Genomic DNA, 15,521 nt, shown 5'->3' with positions numbered 1-15,521 from the left:
GCCTGTTTCCGATTCTGTGTCTCCCTCTCTCTCTGCCCCTCCCCCGTTCATGCTCTGTCTCTCTCTGTCCCAAAAATAAATAAACGTTTAAAAAATAAATAAATAAATAAATAAATAAAAATAAAAGTCTCTTATGGTTTGTTTCCCTCCCTGTTTTTCTTATTTGTCCCTCCCTTCCCCTGTGTTCATCTGTTATGTTTCTCAAATTCCGCGTATGAGTGAAATCATATGATATTCATCTTTCCCTGACTTATTTCACTTAGCATAATACACTCTAGTTCCATCCCCATCATTGCAAATGGCAAGATTTCATTCTTTCTGATGGCTGAGTGATACTCCATTGTGCGTGTGTGTATATATATAAACACAGGAGTACAAAAAAATTTTGACAGTACAAAAAAATTCCTTTCCCTGAGGAGACTGAAGAATTTTCCAGAGTTCGATAATAGCAACAGGTCACAAGTAGATTTTGATTCCATCTTTCTCTTCTCTGTTATTTTCCCTTTTCAGGACAAAGATATATGAAGACTGGTTCTGGAACTATGCTAACATTTAAAATAGTTGAAGGAACCATGAGATGTCCACCTCTGAGTAATTTACTAGCAATCCACTAGCTGGCCACGTCTTCAGTCTCATCGGATAGGTACCGCTCCACCATCAGCCCGCAATCACAAAAATGCTACATGGTCTTGGAGGACGGCCGTGTTTTGTCACATGTAATGCTGACGCTCAACTCCCAAGTCAGAGCTCTCAAAGGCAGCCAATCCGTGGGCTGGCACGTGACCTGTGAGGAGACCTATAACCTGATCCTCCATAAAAATCTCTGCCCCAAAATGATTCACGTATTTAGATAGGTCTCGTATTTAGATGGATTTTTTAGGGGGGAGGAATTAGAACTGGAAGGAGCAAAACTAATGCCACAGACATAATAGATTCAAAGAGAAAATTACACTGATTTACTGATTCACATTAATCCCTATTTGCCAGCATAGAGGTCAATGAACTACTGCCCTTGAACGACATCGAGATGATTAATCTAGACCCTCAATAGATCTTGCTAAATTAAGAGACCCTTCCAGCTAGAGTATATGTGATCTTACCCTAAAATCCTCTTTAGGTAATTTCCACTTCATCTAGCCCCTAGATATTAAAAGGAGGGAAAGGCGATGGATGGAGTTAAGGTGATGTTTTCTCCACCCCCTCTCTTCAAGCCTATGTCATCTTTTTTTAAACAAAGAACTTAATCACTCATTCATTCAATCGATATGTATTGAACGCATATACTGTGTCATACATTATTCGTTACTGGGATAACACCTATGAACAAAATAGAAATCTCTTCCCTTTCTAGCAGCAGGATTACAGAAATTTTTTAAAAGCAAAGTTACATATAAAATGCAATACAATGTGACAATAAATGCTAAGGAAAAAAAATTGAGAGAAGGACATTGGGGGCGAATTTTTATTTTCAAATTCTAAATGGATTATTGGTGACATTTGGGCAAAAAATCTGAAGGAAGAAAATGAATGATCCATGGGGCTGTCTAGGTAAATTGATTCCAGACAGAGGATAGAGTGCCCACAGGGAGCCTGATACGGAATTTACCTTGTGTATTTAAGGAATACCAAGGAGGCTAATTCTGCTGGATAAAATGAATGCTATTTTAATGTACACAACACTTATCTACTGCCACAAATCTACTGCTTAACAAACTATCCGAATTCAGTAGCTTAAAATAATTAGGATCTATTTATCTCACTAGCCTGTGGTTAACTAATATAGGTCAGGACTGACTAGACTGTTGAAGGTCCCAGCTGGATTGACTCACATATCTGGTGAACAATAAACAATCAGACAATCTCCACACATCTCATAGTCTCCAGCATGCTAAACCCAGGCAAGTTCTCAAGGCAAAAACAACCAGGAAAAAATACTAAACAAATCCCTCCTGGAACTAAAAAGCAATTATAGCAAGGTTGTAGGATACAAGGTTAATATACGAAAGTCAATCATTTTCCTACATACTAGCAATGAAAATTTGGAATTTGAAATTAAAAATACAATGTGATTTACATTTACACCCCCAAAATAAAATACTTAGGTACAATTCTAACAAAATGGGTACAAAGTCTATACGTGAAGAAAAGTACAAAAGCGCCTGGGTGGCTCAGTTGGTTAAACGTCCGAGTCTTGATTTCAGTTCAGGTCACGATCCCAGGGTTGTGGGATTAAGCTCTGCATCAGGCTCTGTGTCAGGCTCTGTGCTGGGCATGGAACCTGCTTGAGATTCTGTCTCTCTTTCTCCCTCTACCCCCTGACTTGTTCATATTCTCTCTCTCTCTCTCTCTCTCTCAAGGAAAAAAAAAAACTATAAAACTTTGATGAAATAAATCAAAGAACTAAATAGATATTCCATGTTCATGGATAGAAAGACTTAACACTGACAAGATGTTAGTTTTTCCCAGCTTGATCTATAGATTCAACACAACCCCAATCAAACCCCCAGCAAATTGTTTTGGGATATTAACAAGTTGATTCTAAAGTCTATATGGAGAAGCGAAAGACCCAGAATTGTCAACACAATATTGAAAGAGAAGGATAAAGTTGGAGGACTGACACTACCTGACTTCAAGAAGTATGATAAAATCACAATAATCAAGACATTGTGTTATTGGCAAAAGAACAGATAAATGGATAAGAATAGACAGAATAAAGCATACAGAAACAGACCCACACAAATTTAATCTGTTGATCCTTGACAAAGGAGCAAAAACAATACAATGGATAAAAGACAGCCTTTTCAACAAATAGTGCCGGAACAATTACATGTCCACATGCAAAAAAGAAAAAGAAAGAATCATAGACTTAAGTGTAAAACACAAAACTATAAAACTCCTAGCAGCTAACATAGGAGAAAAAAATAAGCATATGAAAGATGGTCAACATTACATGTCGTCATGGAAATGCAAATAAAAACAACAATGAGACACCACCACGCACCTGTTGGAATGGCCAAAATCCAAAACATGGACGATACCAAATGCTGGGGAGGGTGTGGGGCAACAGGAACTCTCACAACGTTGCTGGTGGGAATGCAACCACTTTGGAAGACAGTTTGGCAGTTTCTGGCAAAATTAAACATCCTCTTACCAACCAAGCAATCCAGCAACCACATTCCTTGGTATTTACCCAAATCAGCTGAAAATTTACGTCTACACAAAAACCTGCACACAGATGTGGATAGCAGCTTTATGCATAATTGCCAACCTTTGGAAACAAGATGTTCTCCAGGAGGTGAGTAGATAAGTAAACCATGGTATAGCCACACAATGGAATATTATACAGCACTGAAAAGAAATGAGCTATTGAGCAATGAAAAGATATATAGGGACCTTAAACGCATATTGCTAAATGAAAGAAGCCAGTCTGGAAAGGCCACACACTATATGATTCAACTCTGTGATATTTGCAAAAGGCAAAACTATAGAGACAGTAAAAAGATCAGAGGTTGTCAGGATTAGGAGGGATGGAGGGAGGAACAGGCAGAGCACAGAGGATTTTTAGGGCAGTGAAACTATTCGGTATGATACTATAATGGTAGACATACATCACATATTTGCCAAAAGCTACAGAACACCCAACAAGAGGGAGTCCAAATGCAAACTATGGACCTTGGATGATGATAATGTGTCACTGTAGGTTCACCAGTTGTAGTAAAGGTGCCATTCTGATTTGGGACATTGATAGTGCAGGAGGTTGTGTGTGTGGTGGGGTAGGGGGTATATGAGAACTTCCCACTCAATTTTGCTGTGAACCTAAAACTGCTCTAAAAAATAAAGACTACTTAAAAGAAAAAAAAAAAAAACAGGAACCAAAACAAGCAAGCAGAAAGAGTAAAGGGCATATTCAAGAAGCTTCTTTGTCAAGTTTGCTAACACTGCGTTGGCCAACATCAGTCACAGGGCTCGGCCAAAAGAAAAGGGGAAGGCACGACAAGGGCACACGAAGAACACCATGAATAAAGGGAGGGGAGAAGAGTTGGGGTTATTAATGCAATAAGCCCACCACAGTAATGAATTATTTCTAGTTAATTTGATGCAAAAAGGTCAAAATAAAAATCGCCTTTTTTTTTAACCTGGTTATGTGCTCCACGTATTCTAGCTTCTCACTCTAACTCCATCACCACCCACGCCACGATCATGACCATCCCTGCCACTTACAGCATTCCTAAGCGCCCCCATGCCTCACGGTGTCCTTAACTCCACCTCTGCTAGTCATCTCGTCACTGTGTCCAAGATGGGTTGAGAGGCTCAGAGAAAAAATCGTTTTTATTATACATTACTTGGATATTAAACGAATATAGATGGGACAGGAAGGAGGGAAGGGAGGGAGGAAGGAAGGAAGAAGAAATTTTGCTATTAGGTCGAAGTAAATGTTGAGAACATAAACTTATCACAAACTTAGAAAAAGACTGATCGGGGCCCCTGGTGGGGCGGGGTGGGGGGGGAGCACGTGACTCTCGATTGCCGCTCAGGTCATGATTTCACTGTTTGTGAGTTCGAGCCCCCTGTCAGGCTGTGCGCTAACAGTGCCCAGCCTGGTTGGCGTTCTCTTTCTCTCCCTCCCTCTCTGCCCCTCCCCTATTCACGCAGGCACACACTCTCATTCTCCCAAAATAAATAAACAAACTTCCAAAAAACAGAGACTGATTATTCTGTAGCCAGGCCAGCAGCCACCAACTCAGTCTATCAGGGATAACTGTTTTCAAGGCAATGAATCACTGTCAACCCCTGCCTTCGGAAGGTCAGCCAGTCAGACACGGGTTCGCTCCAACAAACAGGCCCCTGAGCGCCACCAACCAGTCTCTCCCAAACAGTCAGGCTTCCACAGATCCATCAACCCGCTCACCCCGAGTGTCCTCGCTTCCCTGAGCCCCTTCCCCCAAAACATCATCCACCCCTCAGCTCTCTCAGGGGCCGGTGCCTTACCAACCCAGCTCCCTCCCCAAATGAGTTTTGGCTCTGTGTTTCAAGTAGTGGGTGGTGGTTTCACCATCCTTTGAGAAAGCCCCTTCATCGAATCTCAAACACCTCAATTTCATTTTTTGCTGGGATTACATTTTTGATTCATTTTCCATTGCTGATATTCTTGGGTGTCGGATGCGGCGGTGTGGCCTTCACAACCATACGGTTTTGTCATAAGCAGTGACTCGGGTAGGCCTCGGTTCCTTTGTACCGTGTGTTAACCAGATTCGGCAAAGTACCGACACACTCTGATGGAAAAGCTTCATACATTCACTCCACGAATATTTACCGAATGCCTGCTGTATGTTCAAAACTGTTGTTGGTCTTAGAGATCCAGAGAACAAAACAAAGCAAAACAAAACCTGTTTCCATGGAAGGAAATTCTGGTGGAAGCAAACTGGCAGCTTTTTATTTTTTTTTTAATTTTTTTTTTTCAACTGGCAGCTTTTTAAAAAGGAAATTGGGTCGCCTGGGTGGCTCAGTCGGTTGAGCGTCCGACTTCGCTCAGGTCACGATCTCACAGTCCATGAGTTCGAGCCCCGTGTCAGGCTCTGTGCCGACAGCTCAGAGCCTGGAGCCTGCTTCAGATTCTGTGTCTCCCTCTCTCTCTGGCCCTCCCCCCATTCATGCTCTGTCTCTCTCTGTCTCAAAAATAAATAAATGTTAAAAAAAAAAATTTAAAAAGGAAAGTACGCACTGTGTCTAACTTGATTTTTTTTTTAAATTTTTTTTTCAACGTTTATTTATTTTTGGGACAGAGAGAGAGAGAGAGCATGAACGGGGGAGGAGCAGAGAGAGAGGGAGACACAGAATCGGAAACAGGCTCCAGGCTCTGAGCCATCAGCCCAGAGCCTGACGCGGGGCTCGAACTCACGGACCGCGAGATCGTGACCTGGCTGAAGTCGGACGCTTAACCGACTGCGCCACCCAGGCGCCCCTAACTTGATTTTTTTAACAATAAGAAATATCAACTTCAACAGTGTTGAGAGGCAGCGCAGAGAGGCGGGCACAATCAGGTACATGAAGCACAGAAGGGCCACGCGGAAAGGGACAAGGACACGGGCGCTCGGATGGTCACACGTCTCTCCAGCGCCAACCCCTGGCTTTGTGCCCTGGTTCTCTTCACTGAAATTTCTGTCTCAAGGCTTTAAGCCACTTTTTATCAAGTTGCTGGTTTCCCCCCACACCACCACCAGCCCCCTTGGAAAGGGGGACAAAGAAGGTAGTTGTCTCTGCTGAGGATTAGGAAGTAAAGTCAACTTTAGTCTCAATTTTATGTTGGGGAGAGGCTGTTCCCAGCCCAAGAACGGGTGCCTTTCCTGGACCATTTGGGGATCAAACCCACGACGTCGGGCTGTCGGCGCCACATTCTGCCCGCCTGAGCCAACCAGCCACCTGGCCAGACCTCCTTTTTACTTAAAAGGGTAAAAAGGGTGTTGACGTGCTTGTGTCTCTTTAAAACTAAAGGAAATCCTTCTTCTTCTCCAAAGGAGGCTTTTTTAAGAGAGGTGAGACTGGGGGGCAGTGATAAGGTGATAAGACAGACGGGGAGACTAGGAAGGAGACAGGGTGAGACCTGGACAGAGAGTCACTCAAGTAGAGAAGACGACAGAGGGTGAAGGACGGAGGAACAAAGAGAGGGCAAGGTGGGGCAGCGGGGAGACCAAGGGGCTGAGGGAGGGGGCAGGGTGAGGTCCCTGCGTGGAGACCCAGAGACTAGAGGCCAGAACGCAGACTAAGGCATAGAGAGCCTGAGGGACGGCTGGATGGAAAGTCACGGGACAGAGAGGGAAACTGGATATTCAGGCACCACACCCGCAGGTCCCGTGTACAGACTGGCGTCCCTGCCCCGCTGTACTGGTTCTCACAGACGCCTGTCCCCGGAGAGGCATCTGGAAAGAAACCCGAGCTCCCACTGAAAGGCCACAACCTCAAAGTCCAGCCCCAGAACACAATAAAGGTCCTGAGTGAGCGGGGGAACAGAGCGCGGAGGAGCGGACAGCATGGCCGGCAGGCCTGGCCCCCCACGGCTGGGCCCTCTGCTCCTGCTCTCCCTCTGGGGGTCCTCGGCTCCGGGTAGGAAGAGGCAGCGGGTCAGGCAGGGGCTCCTGCGGGGGCCTGGCTGACTCCCTCCCCGTCTGTGTCCCAAAGCCCCCCTCCTCAGGCGCCTGGCTGAGCACATTGAGCGGTTTCAGGAGGGCTCCGGCCCGGGCCTGGGTTTCGGCCCAAATGCATTGGTCCCCCCAAAACAAGGCTGGCTGGAGCAGCCACTGGACCCCTTCAACACATCCGACCAGCGATCTTTCCTGCAGGTGAGGCCGGGGGGGGGGGGGGGCTGACGCTTTCTCCCCCAGCTCTATCTACCCTCAGTCTCTGTGTCTCTGGGCCCCACGGGCTCATCCTGTGCCTGCTGCCCGTGCCCCTGTGGCCTCCGGTCAGCCCCTCTGGTCCTTAGTGTGCCCTTGATCCCCGGGCCCCCCTTTCTTTCTTCAGCCTCCACTTCCCTTGTCCCTCAGGCGCCGTCTTTGACCCCCTTCTCCCTGTCCTTCAGATTGAACAGCAAATCCACCACCAACATGTAGGGCTCAATACGTAGCAGAAATGTGGACCAGCTTTGGAAGCAGACCTACCTCACGAGAGGAACTGGAAGGGATCTGATGGATGAACACTTGCCCCATTTTTCACACCTCCTGTGTGCACAGTGTGTGCAGGTCAGCTCCCCTAGGCCCTGCTTCCAAATTGGTCTGCACCCGTCACTTATCTTCGGCTTAGCGTTTCCATATACAGCCAGGGCCCCCGCCGCTGGCCAGTGTCCTGGACCCTGGAGACACAAGGGTAAAAACGTCGATGAACTATCTGCTCCTACAGACCTTGCATTCTAGCTGAAGAGACTAACAGGAGAGAAAGGAACATAACTACACAAGCCGAGTTCACACACTACTAAGTATATAAAGGAAGACCCATAAGGGAGAGAGACCGCAGTGAACTAGGAATAAAGAACAGGTCAGAACTCTCAATCCTCATCTTCTTCTCTACCCCACCTCTCAGCGGTACTGGGTGAATGACCAACACTGGGCCAGCCGGCATGGACCCGTGTTCCTGCATCTGGGGGGCGAGGGCAGCCTCAGGCCTGGCTCAGTGACGAGAGGTAAGAAGCAGGGCTGGGAAGCTGGTGGGGGCCGGGAAGGGCGCCCCATGTTGTCGTGCGGTGAGGCGGGAGGGCTGTAACCCCCTGATGAAGTTTTGGGGTGATGGTGAGGTTCGCAGGGTCTGGAACCCACGGCCAGGACAGAATTGTTGAAGACGTCTTTGGTGCAAAAAGGTGACTTTATTGAAGCGCGGGGACAGGACCTGTGGGCGGGGAGAACTGTACTGGGGTCGTGTAGAAGGGCTGGTTGTACGCCATGGACTTGGGGGAGGTAAAGTCAAAAGGGAAGTTTCCAAAGAGACTTTCACAAGCTCAAGACTTACTGGAGGCCCAGCTATGGTCAAGCTAAGGTTGTTTCTTCCTCTGGCAAAGCATTAACATAAGACAGTAGGGACTTCCCGGACTTCAGGCTATTGATGGGGTTGCCTTTTTCTCGTAAACTGGTGGAGACTCTTATCAGTTTAACCGTTTGGTTTTTTGTCCTTTCCTGTTTTGGGGTAGCCTGGAGTGTCCAGGGACTATCACACAGATCCCACCTTGAGGGTGGGGGTGCCCTGAGGCTGCACTCTGCCCTCAGGTGGCCCCGCGCTCCCTCATCACCCCAACCGGACACTCTTCACAGGGCACCCTGCAGCCCTGGCCCCAGCCTGGGGGGCCCTCGTGATAGGCCTGGAGCACAGATTTTATGGCCTGAGTTTACCTGCCGGGGGCCTGGATGTGGCCCAGCTCCGCTTCCTGTCCAGCCGCCACGCGTGAGTGAGGGTGGGGGAGTGTTCGGGGTCATGGCGCTGAGGCCGTCTGTATCCGGGCACCTCTGCATCTGTGTGGCTCTCCGCCACTGCCCAAGGTCGACCTCCGGGTCTCTGGTCCACGTTTCCTTCGCTCTTTCAGTGTCTTATTCTCTCCCTGTCTCTGGGTCCCTGTCCCTCCCTCTTTCTCTCCGGCCACATTTTCATCTCTTCCTGTGTCACTGCAGTCTCCCGGTCCAGACCAGCAGTATCTGGATGACACAGCCTCCCCACTGGTCTTTGGTTTCTGCCCTTGAGCCCATCAGCGTATTGTACACACGAAGCTACAGTGACTGTTAGAGCACAGACCAGACCACCCTCTCCAAGCTCACATCTCCCAGGGTCTCCCATCTGCCTCACAGTCAAGTCAAAATCTTCACAGGGGCCACGAGGTCCTACTGGCTCTGGGTCCCCGTTACTTCTCTGGCCCCCACTTCCGCACACTCACTGGGCTCCAGCGACGCCCGCGTCCTTGCTGCTCTGAAGGCTTACAGGCACATTGCTGCCTTGAGCCTTTTTCTCTCTGCGGGGAGCGCCCCCCCCCCCCCGTATTTGTATGGCTGTCTCCCTCACCTCCTTCCCTAGACGCTCTTCCCAGACCCCAGTGCGTCCCACCTGCTTTGCCGTCGGCCCCAGGACTTACCTCTCCTGGTCTCCGGCTGTGTCAGTCTCGGCCTTTCTCGGTCTCACTCTCGCCTCCGTCATCTCTATCTCCACCTCTGTCTCTGTGCCTCCATGCTTCTCTGTCTCCCCACGTTTTCACAAGCTGTACGGGGTTCTAAGTGCCCTAGGAAGGCACTAACTGCAGCCTGCTTCGGAAAATCCGGGAAGACACGGAAACACCTAGAAAAGAGGATGTAGCCACATGGCAACATTTCCCTTTCTGATGGTGTCTCCTCTTCCTCCAGCGCCCCCAGCCCTCCCCTTATCCCCCAGGTTTCTGCACGCGCTGCCTGGGAGACTCTTCCTCCCCCCTATAGCCCGCAGTGAGGAGGGTGGAGGCTTGGCGGCGGGGGGGGGGGGGGGGGGGGGGGTGGTCCTCTGGCCCAGGTGCGCATTTTCTGAGATCAGGCTCACACACACCCGTGACAAGAGCCCTGGCTTCTGGCCAGACCCCCCCCCCCGCCCCATTCGGGTCTCTGGACCCCCCCCCCCCGTGCAGAGGCGGGGGGGTGCATCCTCGGGGATTCCTGGAGAGGAGGGCCCACCGACCTCCCCGCTGCCCCTAGGCTGGCTGACGTCGCCTCCGCCCGCCTTGCACTCGGCCGCCTCTACAACGTCTCCTCCTCCAGCCCCTGGATCTGCTTTGGAGGCTCCTACGCCGGCTCCCTGGCCGCCTGGGCCCGGCTCAAGGTCCCCGGGACTCTCCGGGCGGGCTGGGGTGGGTCCCGGTCTCAGGCGGCAAGGGCACCCCCGCCCCGCAGGCGCCCCCCCACACACTCCTGCCCCCCGCCGAAGGGCTTTCCGCAAGCTGTCGTCTCCAGGGTCCACGTGTAGAGGGGAGGGACTTGCCCCCGACCTCAGTGCAGGCGGTGACACGGAGGCGGCGGGGATGGGGTTCTAGGACCTGAGCCCCCCAGGTTGACGACGGCTGTCCTCCCTCAGTTCCCCCACCTCATCTTCGCCTCCGTCGCCTCCTCTGCTCCGGTACGGGCCGTGCTGGATTTTTCCGAGTACAACGAGGTGAGGGCGGCGGGCGGCGGGTGCGGGGTGGGGGGGGGGGGGTGGGGGAGGTCCTTGGTGCAGGGAGTCCCCTGAAACCTCCTCCCGCGCTCCCTCCACAGGTGGTGTCCCGAAGCCTGACGAGCGCGGCCGTCGGCGGCTCCCCGGAGGTAGCACATGGGGCCAGTCCGCGGGGGTATGGGGACGGGAGAACTTGGAAGGGGGGGCAGAGAAAACCGGGGAAGCTGGCAAGGTGGCGGGGTCTGAGAGAGGACCGAGACCGGGAAGGTGGGCGGATTTGGGGACGTGGGATGGGGCGGGGCCCGGCGGGGTCGACCCTATCAGGAGGGCGAGGCTCTGCGGGAGGCGGGACCAAGGGGGGACGACCCTATCAGAAGGGCGAGACTCAGCGCGGGGCGGGGCCACCTCATAAATGGGGCGAGGCTCAGTGTGGGGCGGGGCCCGGGGTGACGACCCTATCAGGAGAGCGAGGCTGGGCGCGGGGCGGGGCCTAAGGGGACAACCCTATCAGAAGGGCGAGGCTCCTCCAGGGGCGGGGCCCGGGGAGGTGGTCGGGAGGAGCACGGTCAGGGGGCGGGGCCTCGGGCGGGACCTCTGAGGAAGTGGGGCGCTGGGGGGAAGGACTCCGGGTCCTGGGCCGGTGAAGGCGAGGCCCAGGACCCCGAGTCCTCGCCAATGAGGCCCCTCGCTCCCCGCAGTGCCGGGCGGCGGCGGCCGCAGCCTTCGCGGACGTGGAGCGGCGGCTGCTCGCGGGCGGGGCGGCTCGCGCGGCGCTGCGGGCGGAGCTGGGCGCCTGCGCGCCACTGGGTCGCGCGGAGGACCGGGCGGAGCTGCTGGGGGCGCTGCAGGCCCTGGTGGGGGGCGCCGCGCAGTACGACGCGCAGGCGGGAGCGCCGCTGAGCGTGCGGCGGCTGTGCGGGCTCCTCCTGCAAGGCGGGGGCAACCGCAGCCACTCCGCGCCCTACCGCGGGCTCCGGCGGGCAGTGCAGGTGAGCGGCCTGGGAGAGTCCGCCGGCGGGGCGCCTGCTCCGCCGCGTGTCCTGCGGTGGGCGTGACCCCTTCTGACCTTGGTCTCCCGGTCTGTGAAGCGGGGGTGACGCCTCAGGGCCGGGGGAGGTGCGGAGAAGCCGGTCAGGGGAAGCGCGCGCTCTGCAGGTGTTAGCGACTACGACTGGTCCCTATTTTGCGCTTCCTGTTCGGTCCACTCCCGGACCTGCAGCGGAGTCTAGCGCACAGCAGGTGCTCCGGTAGCGTTGACGGAAGAAAGAAGCCCTGGGGACATAGCGTCCCTAGAGACCGAGATTCCAGCCTCGGGATCCACGGCTAGAAACAGCTGTTCCAAGAGATGGTCACACGCCCAGGGTCTCACAGTCACCTAGTGCCTTCACCTCTAACCCACAGGGACCCAGGCACCCACTCGCCCTGACCCCCGACTCCCAGGAGAACTCTGTAGCTCTTCTGACCTCTGACCTTTGACTTGTAGGCACCTGTGTATGCTTTCAGGCCCTGGGCCCTGACTCTCAGGGACAGGAGTAATGTGTGTGTGTGTGTGTGTGTGTGTGTGTGTGTGTGTATTGTCCCCTAGGTCGTCATGCACAGCCTGGGCCAGAGGTGTCTAAGCTTTTCCCGAGCAGAGACAGTGGCACAGCTGAAGGTCACAGAGTCCCAAGTGTCCGGTGTGGGCGACCGCCAGTGGTTGTACCAGACTTGTACTGAGTTCGGCTTCTGTGAGTGACCCGCCCACCCCTCACCCCTGAAACGTACCTTCTGCACTGTGCCCAGACAGGCTGTCTCACACGTGGTCTGGACTTGATCCATTTCCATAGGACCCTGGCCACACTGCTGGGCCTGGTTTTACCCATAGGTGTGGGGCTGGAAGGTACATAGCTGTACTAGAGTGTGCCAGAATCCCTCACGCACACAGTCCTCACATGAGTGATATGTGTCCCTGTCCCAGGAGTGGCCCCACTCTCTCCCTAGTCACTGGACTAGAAACCCTAGCACATTTTACATGCCTCCTTCCCTTTGTCCCATAGCCTGTCAGCCACTGAGTCCTGCCCACTCTTCATCCTGGACAGCCTTCCAGTTCACCCCAACCCCCTTTCTATTCCCAGCTCTGCCACCCTGGTAGAGGCCCCCATCCGCTCCTGCCTGGATCCCTGACCCCACCTCCTCTCTGGTCTCCAGGCCTTCATTTCACCCCTACAATCCAATTTCCTCACCGAGAGAGCTTTTTCTAAATATGACCTTGTCCTTCCTCCCATGGCTTCTCAGTGACCCTTGGGCAGGGTTGCCACATACAATACAGGACGCCCAGTTACATGTGAATTTGAGAAAACTTTTTTTTTTTAGTGTGTGTCCCAAATATTGCATGAGACATACTAAAAAAAGTATTTGTTAACTGAAATTCAAATTGAACTGGACATCCTGTAATTTTGTTTGCTAATCTGGGTCCCCTACTCCAGAGTTAAATTCAAATCCTTTCCCATCTCCTGCAGGCAATGAAGATATGGTTTAAAGCAAAGCGTTCAAATTCCAGCTCTATTTCATAGCTATGTGATCTTGGGCAAATAACCTAAGCTCTCTCTCTGTGCCTTAGTTTCCACGTCTGTAAAATGGGAATAACAGTAGTGCCTCTCATAAGGTTGTTTCCAGGATTAAAGGAGGTAATATCTGTAACATGCTAAGAATAACACTGGTATACAGTGAGTTCTCCCTAAGTACTAATTATTGTTACTCCTACAAGACTACACATTTCGACCCTCAAATACATTAGTTTTCCTAACACCTCAGGAACTTTGCACATACTGTTCACTTTGCTTGGATTACTCATCTTCCTCTCGTCACCCAGTTTACTCATCTTCAAGTCTCAATACAAGATGCCCCCTCCTCAGGAAGCCTTACCTGATTGCTGGAGAGAGGTCCGCCTCCTGGCCTCCCCTACCACCCCCCTCAACTGCTCTGTGTTTTTTCTCATTAGCACTTTGCAATCTCATCCTACAGACCCGGTTGCCCATCTCCCCCTGTGCACTGTGAGCCCTGTGACAACAGAGCCTGGGACCGTCTTGCGTTCCCAATACCGGTCACCATGTATGTGAGCATACAATAGGTGCTCCGTGCCTGGTGAAGAAAGGAATGACTGAATGTGAGGCTAAGGGAGTTAGATGTAGCCTGGGGGCACTGGGGAGGTAAGGATTTTAAGCAAGGGAGACGTGGTCCAATTTGTGCTTTAAGTTCCTACGCTCCCGTGTCTCTCTGGACCTGTGCGCCTGCTCTTTCCCCTGTTCAGGCTGCTTTTTCTTTTCTGTCTTCCTCACTCCTGAAGGTTTCATCCCTGGCAGGTTCCTGTCTTGGAGCCTCTCATGCCAACTGGGATTCCTCCCACCCCAGGTCTTTTTCCCTCCCAGCCATGACCAGTCTGGGCTGTCACTGTGGGTGGGGTCTCTCTGACAGGATTGTGAGCTCACCGGAGGGAGGGTATGGGGCTGCTTGGGTCATCACCAGGGGAGACTCTATGGTGACGATTAAAGGCTGTATGCCCCACGCTTACAGATGTCTCCCCCCACAGATGTCACCTGTGAGGACCCCAGCTGCCCCTTCTCCCGGGTCCCGGCACTGCCCTCCCAGCTAGAGCTCTGCCAGCAGGTGTTCGGGCTCTCCACCTCCTCCGTAGCCCAGGCCGTGACCCAGACCAACTCCTACTACGGCGGCCAGACCCCGGGGGCCACCCAGGTGCTGTTCGTTAATGGTGAGCGCCCCTCAGCACCTGAGCCCCGGGTGGGCACCTAACCCCGGCGCGACATGCCATCCTTCCTTTCTTTCCAGGGGACACAGACCCCTGGCACGCGCTAAGCGTAACACAAGCCTCGGGACCGTCGGCGTCGGCCCTTCTCATCCCCGGAGCCTCCCACTGCATGGACATGGCCCCTGAGAGGCCGTCAGACTCCCCCAGCCTCCGCCGGGGGCGCCAGGTAAGAGGGCGGCCCTGCTGGATTAGTCGCATTCATTTGCGAGTTAATTGGCCTGCCCCTGCCCTCCACTGGAAGTCTGACTTCCAGAATTGTCCCCTCCCCAGAGCATCTCCCAGCAGCTGCAGACCTGGCTCGGGCCGGCACAGCGGAGCCAGGCCAGGGGTGGGGACTGAGGGCCCGGGACCCTCGCCACTCCCTGCGTGGCCACCTCCTTCCCGGACGTGTCCTCTGGACGGGAGGACGGAGCTTGTTTGGAAAGAGGGAATTGCCAGGAATCGGGCTTCAGCTTCTGATCCGCACACAGACTCGTTGCTGCAGACCTCTCACTCCTGAGAGTGGACGTCGTGCATCTTGGTATCTTCTTTTCTTTTGGAGGGAGCATTTTATTAATTGTTTCGTGGCTATCTCTTTTATTGTGTAAAGTATCTTAACGTAAAGTCTCTTTGTGTAACATAATTCGGGAACGATCTCCCACTGACTTATTTTTTGTCCTACTTTCAAAAGCACAGCAACCTTGGTAGGTTCTTCGGGTCCCAAAGGGAGTCAGAAGTCAGAAATTGGAGTCAGCTTCCATCTTGGTCTGTTGGGGCTGCGATAACAGAACCCTGTGGATTGGGTGGCTTATAAACGACAGATATTTATCTCACGAGGTTCTGGACACTGGGAAGCGTGACATCAGGGCACCGGAAAATCAGGTGTCTGGGGAGAACTCGCTTCCTGGTTGTCACTCTCTTTGGGGCGGGGGAGGGGCAGAGATAGGGAGAGAGAAGCCCAAGCAGGCTTCACATCAACTCATCAGCTTGGAGCTGGACCCTGGGGCCAACCTCACCACCAGGAGGTCATGACCTGAGCCGAAATCAAGAGTCAGGGCACTTAACTGACGTTGCCGGCCGGGCACCCCAAGGA

The 15,521-nt window shown here is 52.6% G+C and overlaps 2 protein-coding genes and 1 long non-coding RNA gene across 4 annotated transcripts in view; 1 reads left to right on the top strand and 2 right to left on the bottom strand.

Annotated features, from left to right (window-relative positions):
• Nucleotides 1-15,521, bottom strand: part of LOC147580609 (histone H2B type 1-C/E/F/G/I) — a 505,297-nt gene that overhangs the window by 80,989 nt on the left and 408,787 nt on the right. The gene's annotated exons all lie outside the window — the stretch shown is intronic.
• LOC147580634 (uncharacterized) lies at nt 1,252-11,221 on the bottom strand. Its single transcript, XR_015250943.1, has 4 exons — nt 10,576-11,221; nt 9,605-9,804; nt 7,656-7,846; nt 1,252-3,126 (listed from the first exon to the last, which is right to left on the bottom strand). It is a non-coding gene; the product is annotated as an uncharacterized LOC147580634 (long non-coding RNA).
• Nucleotides 6,981-14,954, top strand: PRSS16 (serine protease 16). Of its 2 annotated transcripts, XM_086706024.1 has the most exons (12): nt 6,981-7,101; nt 7,177-7,337; nt 8,074-8,173; nt 8,796-8,925; nt 10,191-10,314; nt 10,567-10,644; nt 10,746-10,793; nt 11,343-11,633; nt 12,230-12,371; nt 14,213-14,392; nt 14,470-14,615; nt 14,720-14,954. In XM_086706024.1, exons 1-12 carry the CDS (start codon nt 7,029-7,031, stop codon nt 14,786-14,788), a joined length of 1,542 nt encoding a protein of 513 aa, XP_086562150.1. In that variant the 5' UTR covers nt 6,981-7,028; the 3' UTR covers nt 14,789-14,954. The 2 variants fall into 2 exon arrangements, with proteins under 2 accessions (XP_086562150.1, XP_086562149.1); XM_086706023.1 differs by lacking the exon at nt 11,343-11,633.

The sequence above is a fragment of the Puma concolor genome, chromosome B2 (assembly GCF_028749965.1).
Source record: "Puma concolor isolate L17-30 chromosome B2, mPumCon1.1.hap2, whole genome shotgun sequence".
In the NCBI taxonomy this organism is placed as follows: Eukaryota; Metazoa; Chordata; class Mammalia; order Carnivora; family Felidae; genus Puma; species Puma concolor.
The sequence above is the reverse complement of the archived record's forward strand: the minus strand, read 5'-3'. Positions and strand labels throughout refer to the sequence as shown.

Excerpts from the sequence above, each read along its gene's own strand:
- PRSS16 (XM_086706024.1), top strand. The coding sequence starts at position 7,029 with ATGGCCGGCAGGCCTGGCCCCCCACGGCTGGGCCCTCTGCTCCTGCTC. Across the intron at positions 8,174-8,795 it reads GCCTGGCTCAGTGACGAGAG|GGCACCCTGCAGCCCTGGCC; the intron begins GTAAGAAGCAGG and ends CACTCTTCACAG. Across the intron at positions 10,645-10,745 it reads ATTTTTCCGAGTACAACGAG|GTGGTGTCCCGAAGCCTGAC; the intron begins GTGAGGGCGGCG and ends CTCCCTCCACAG.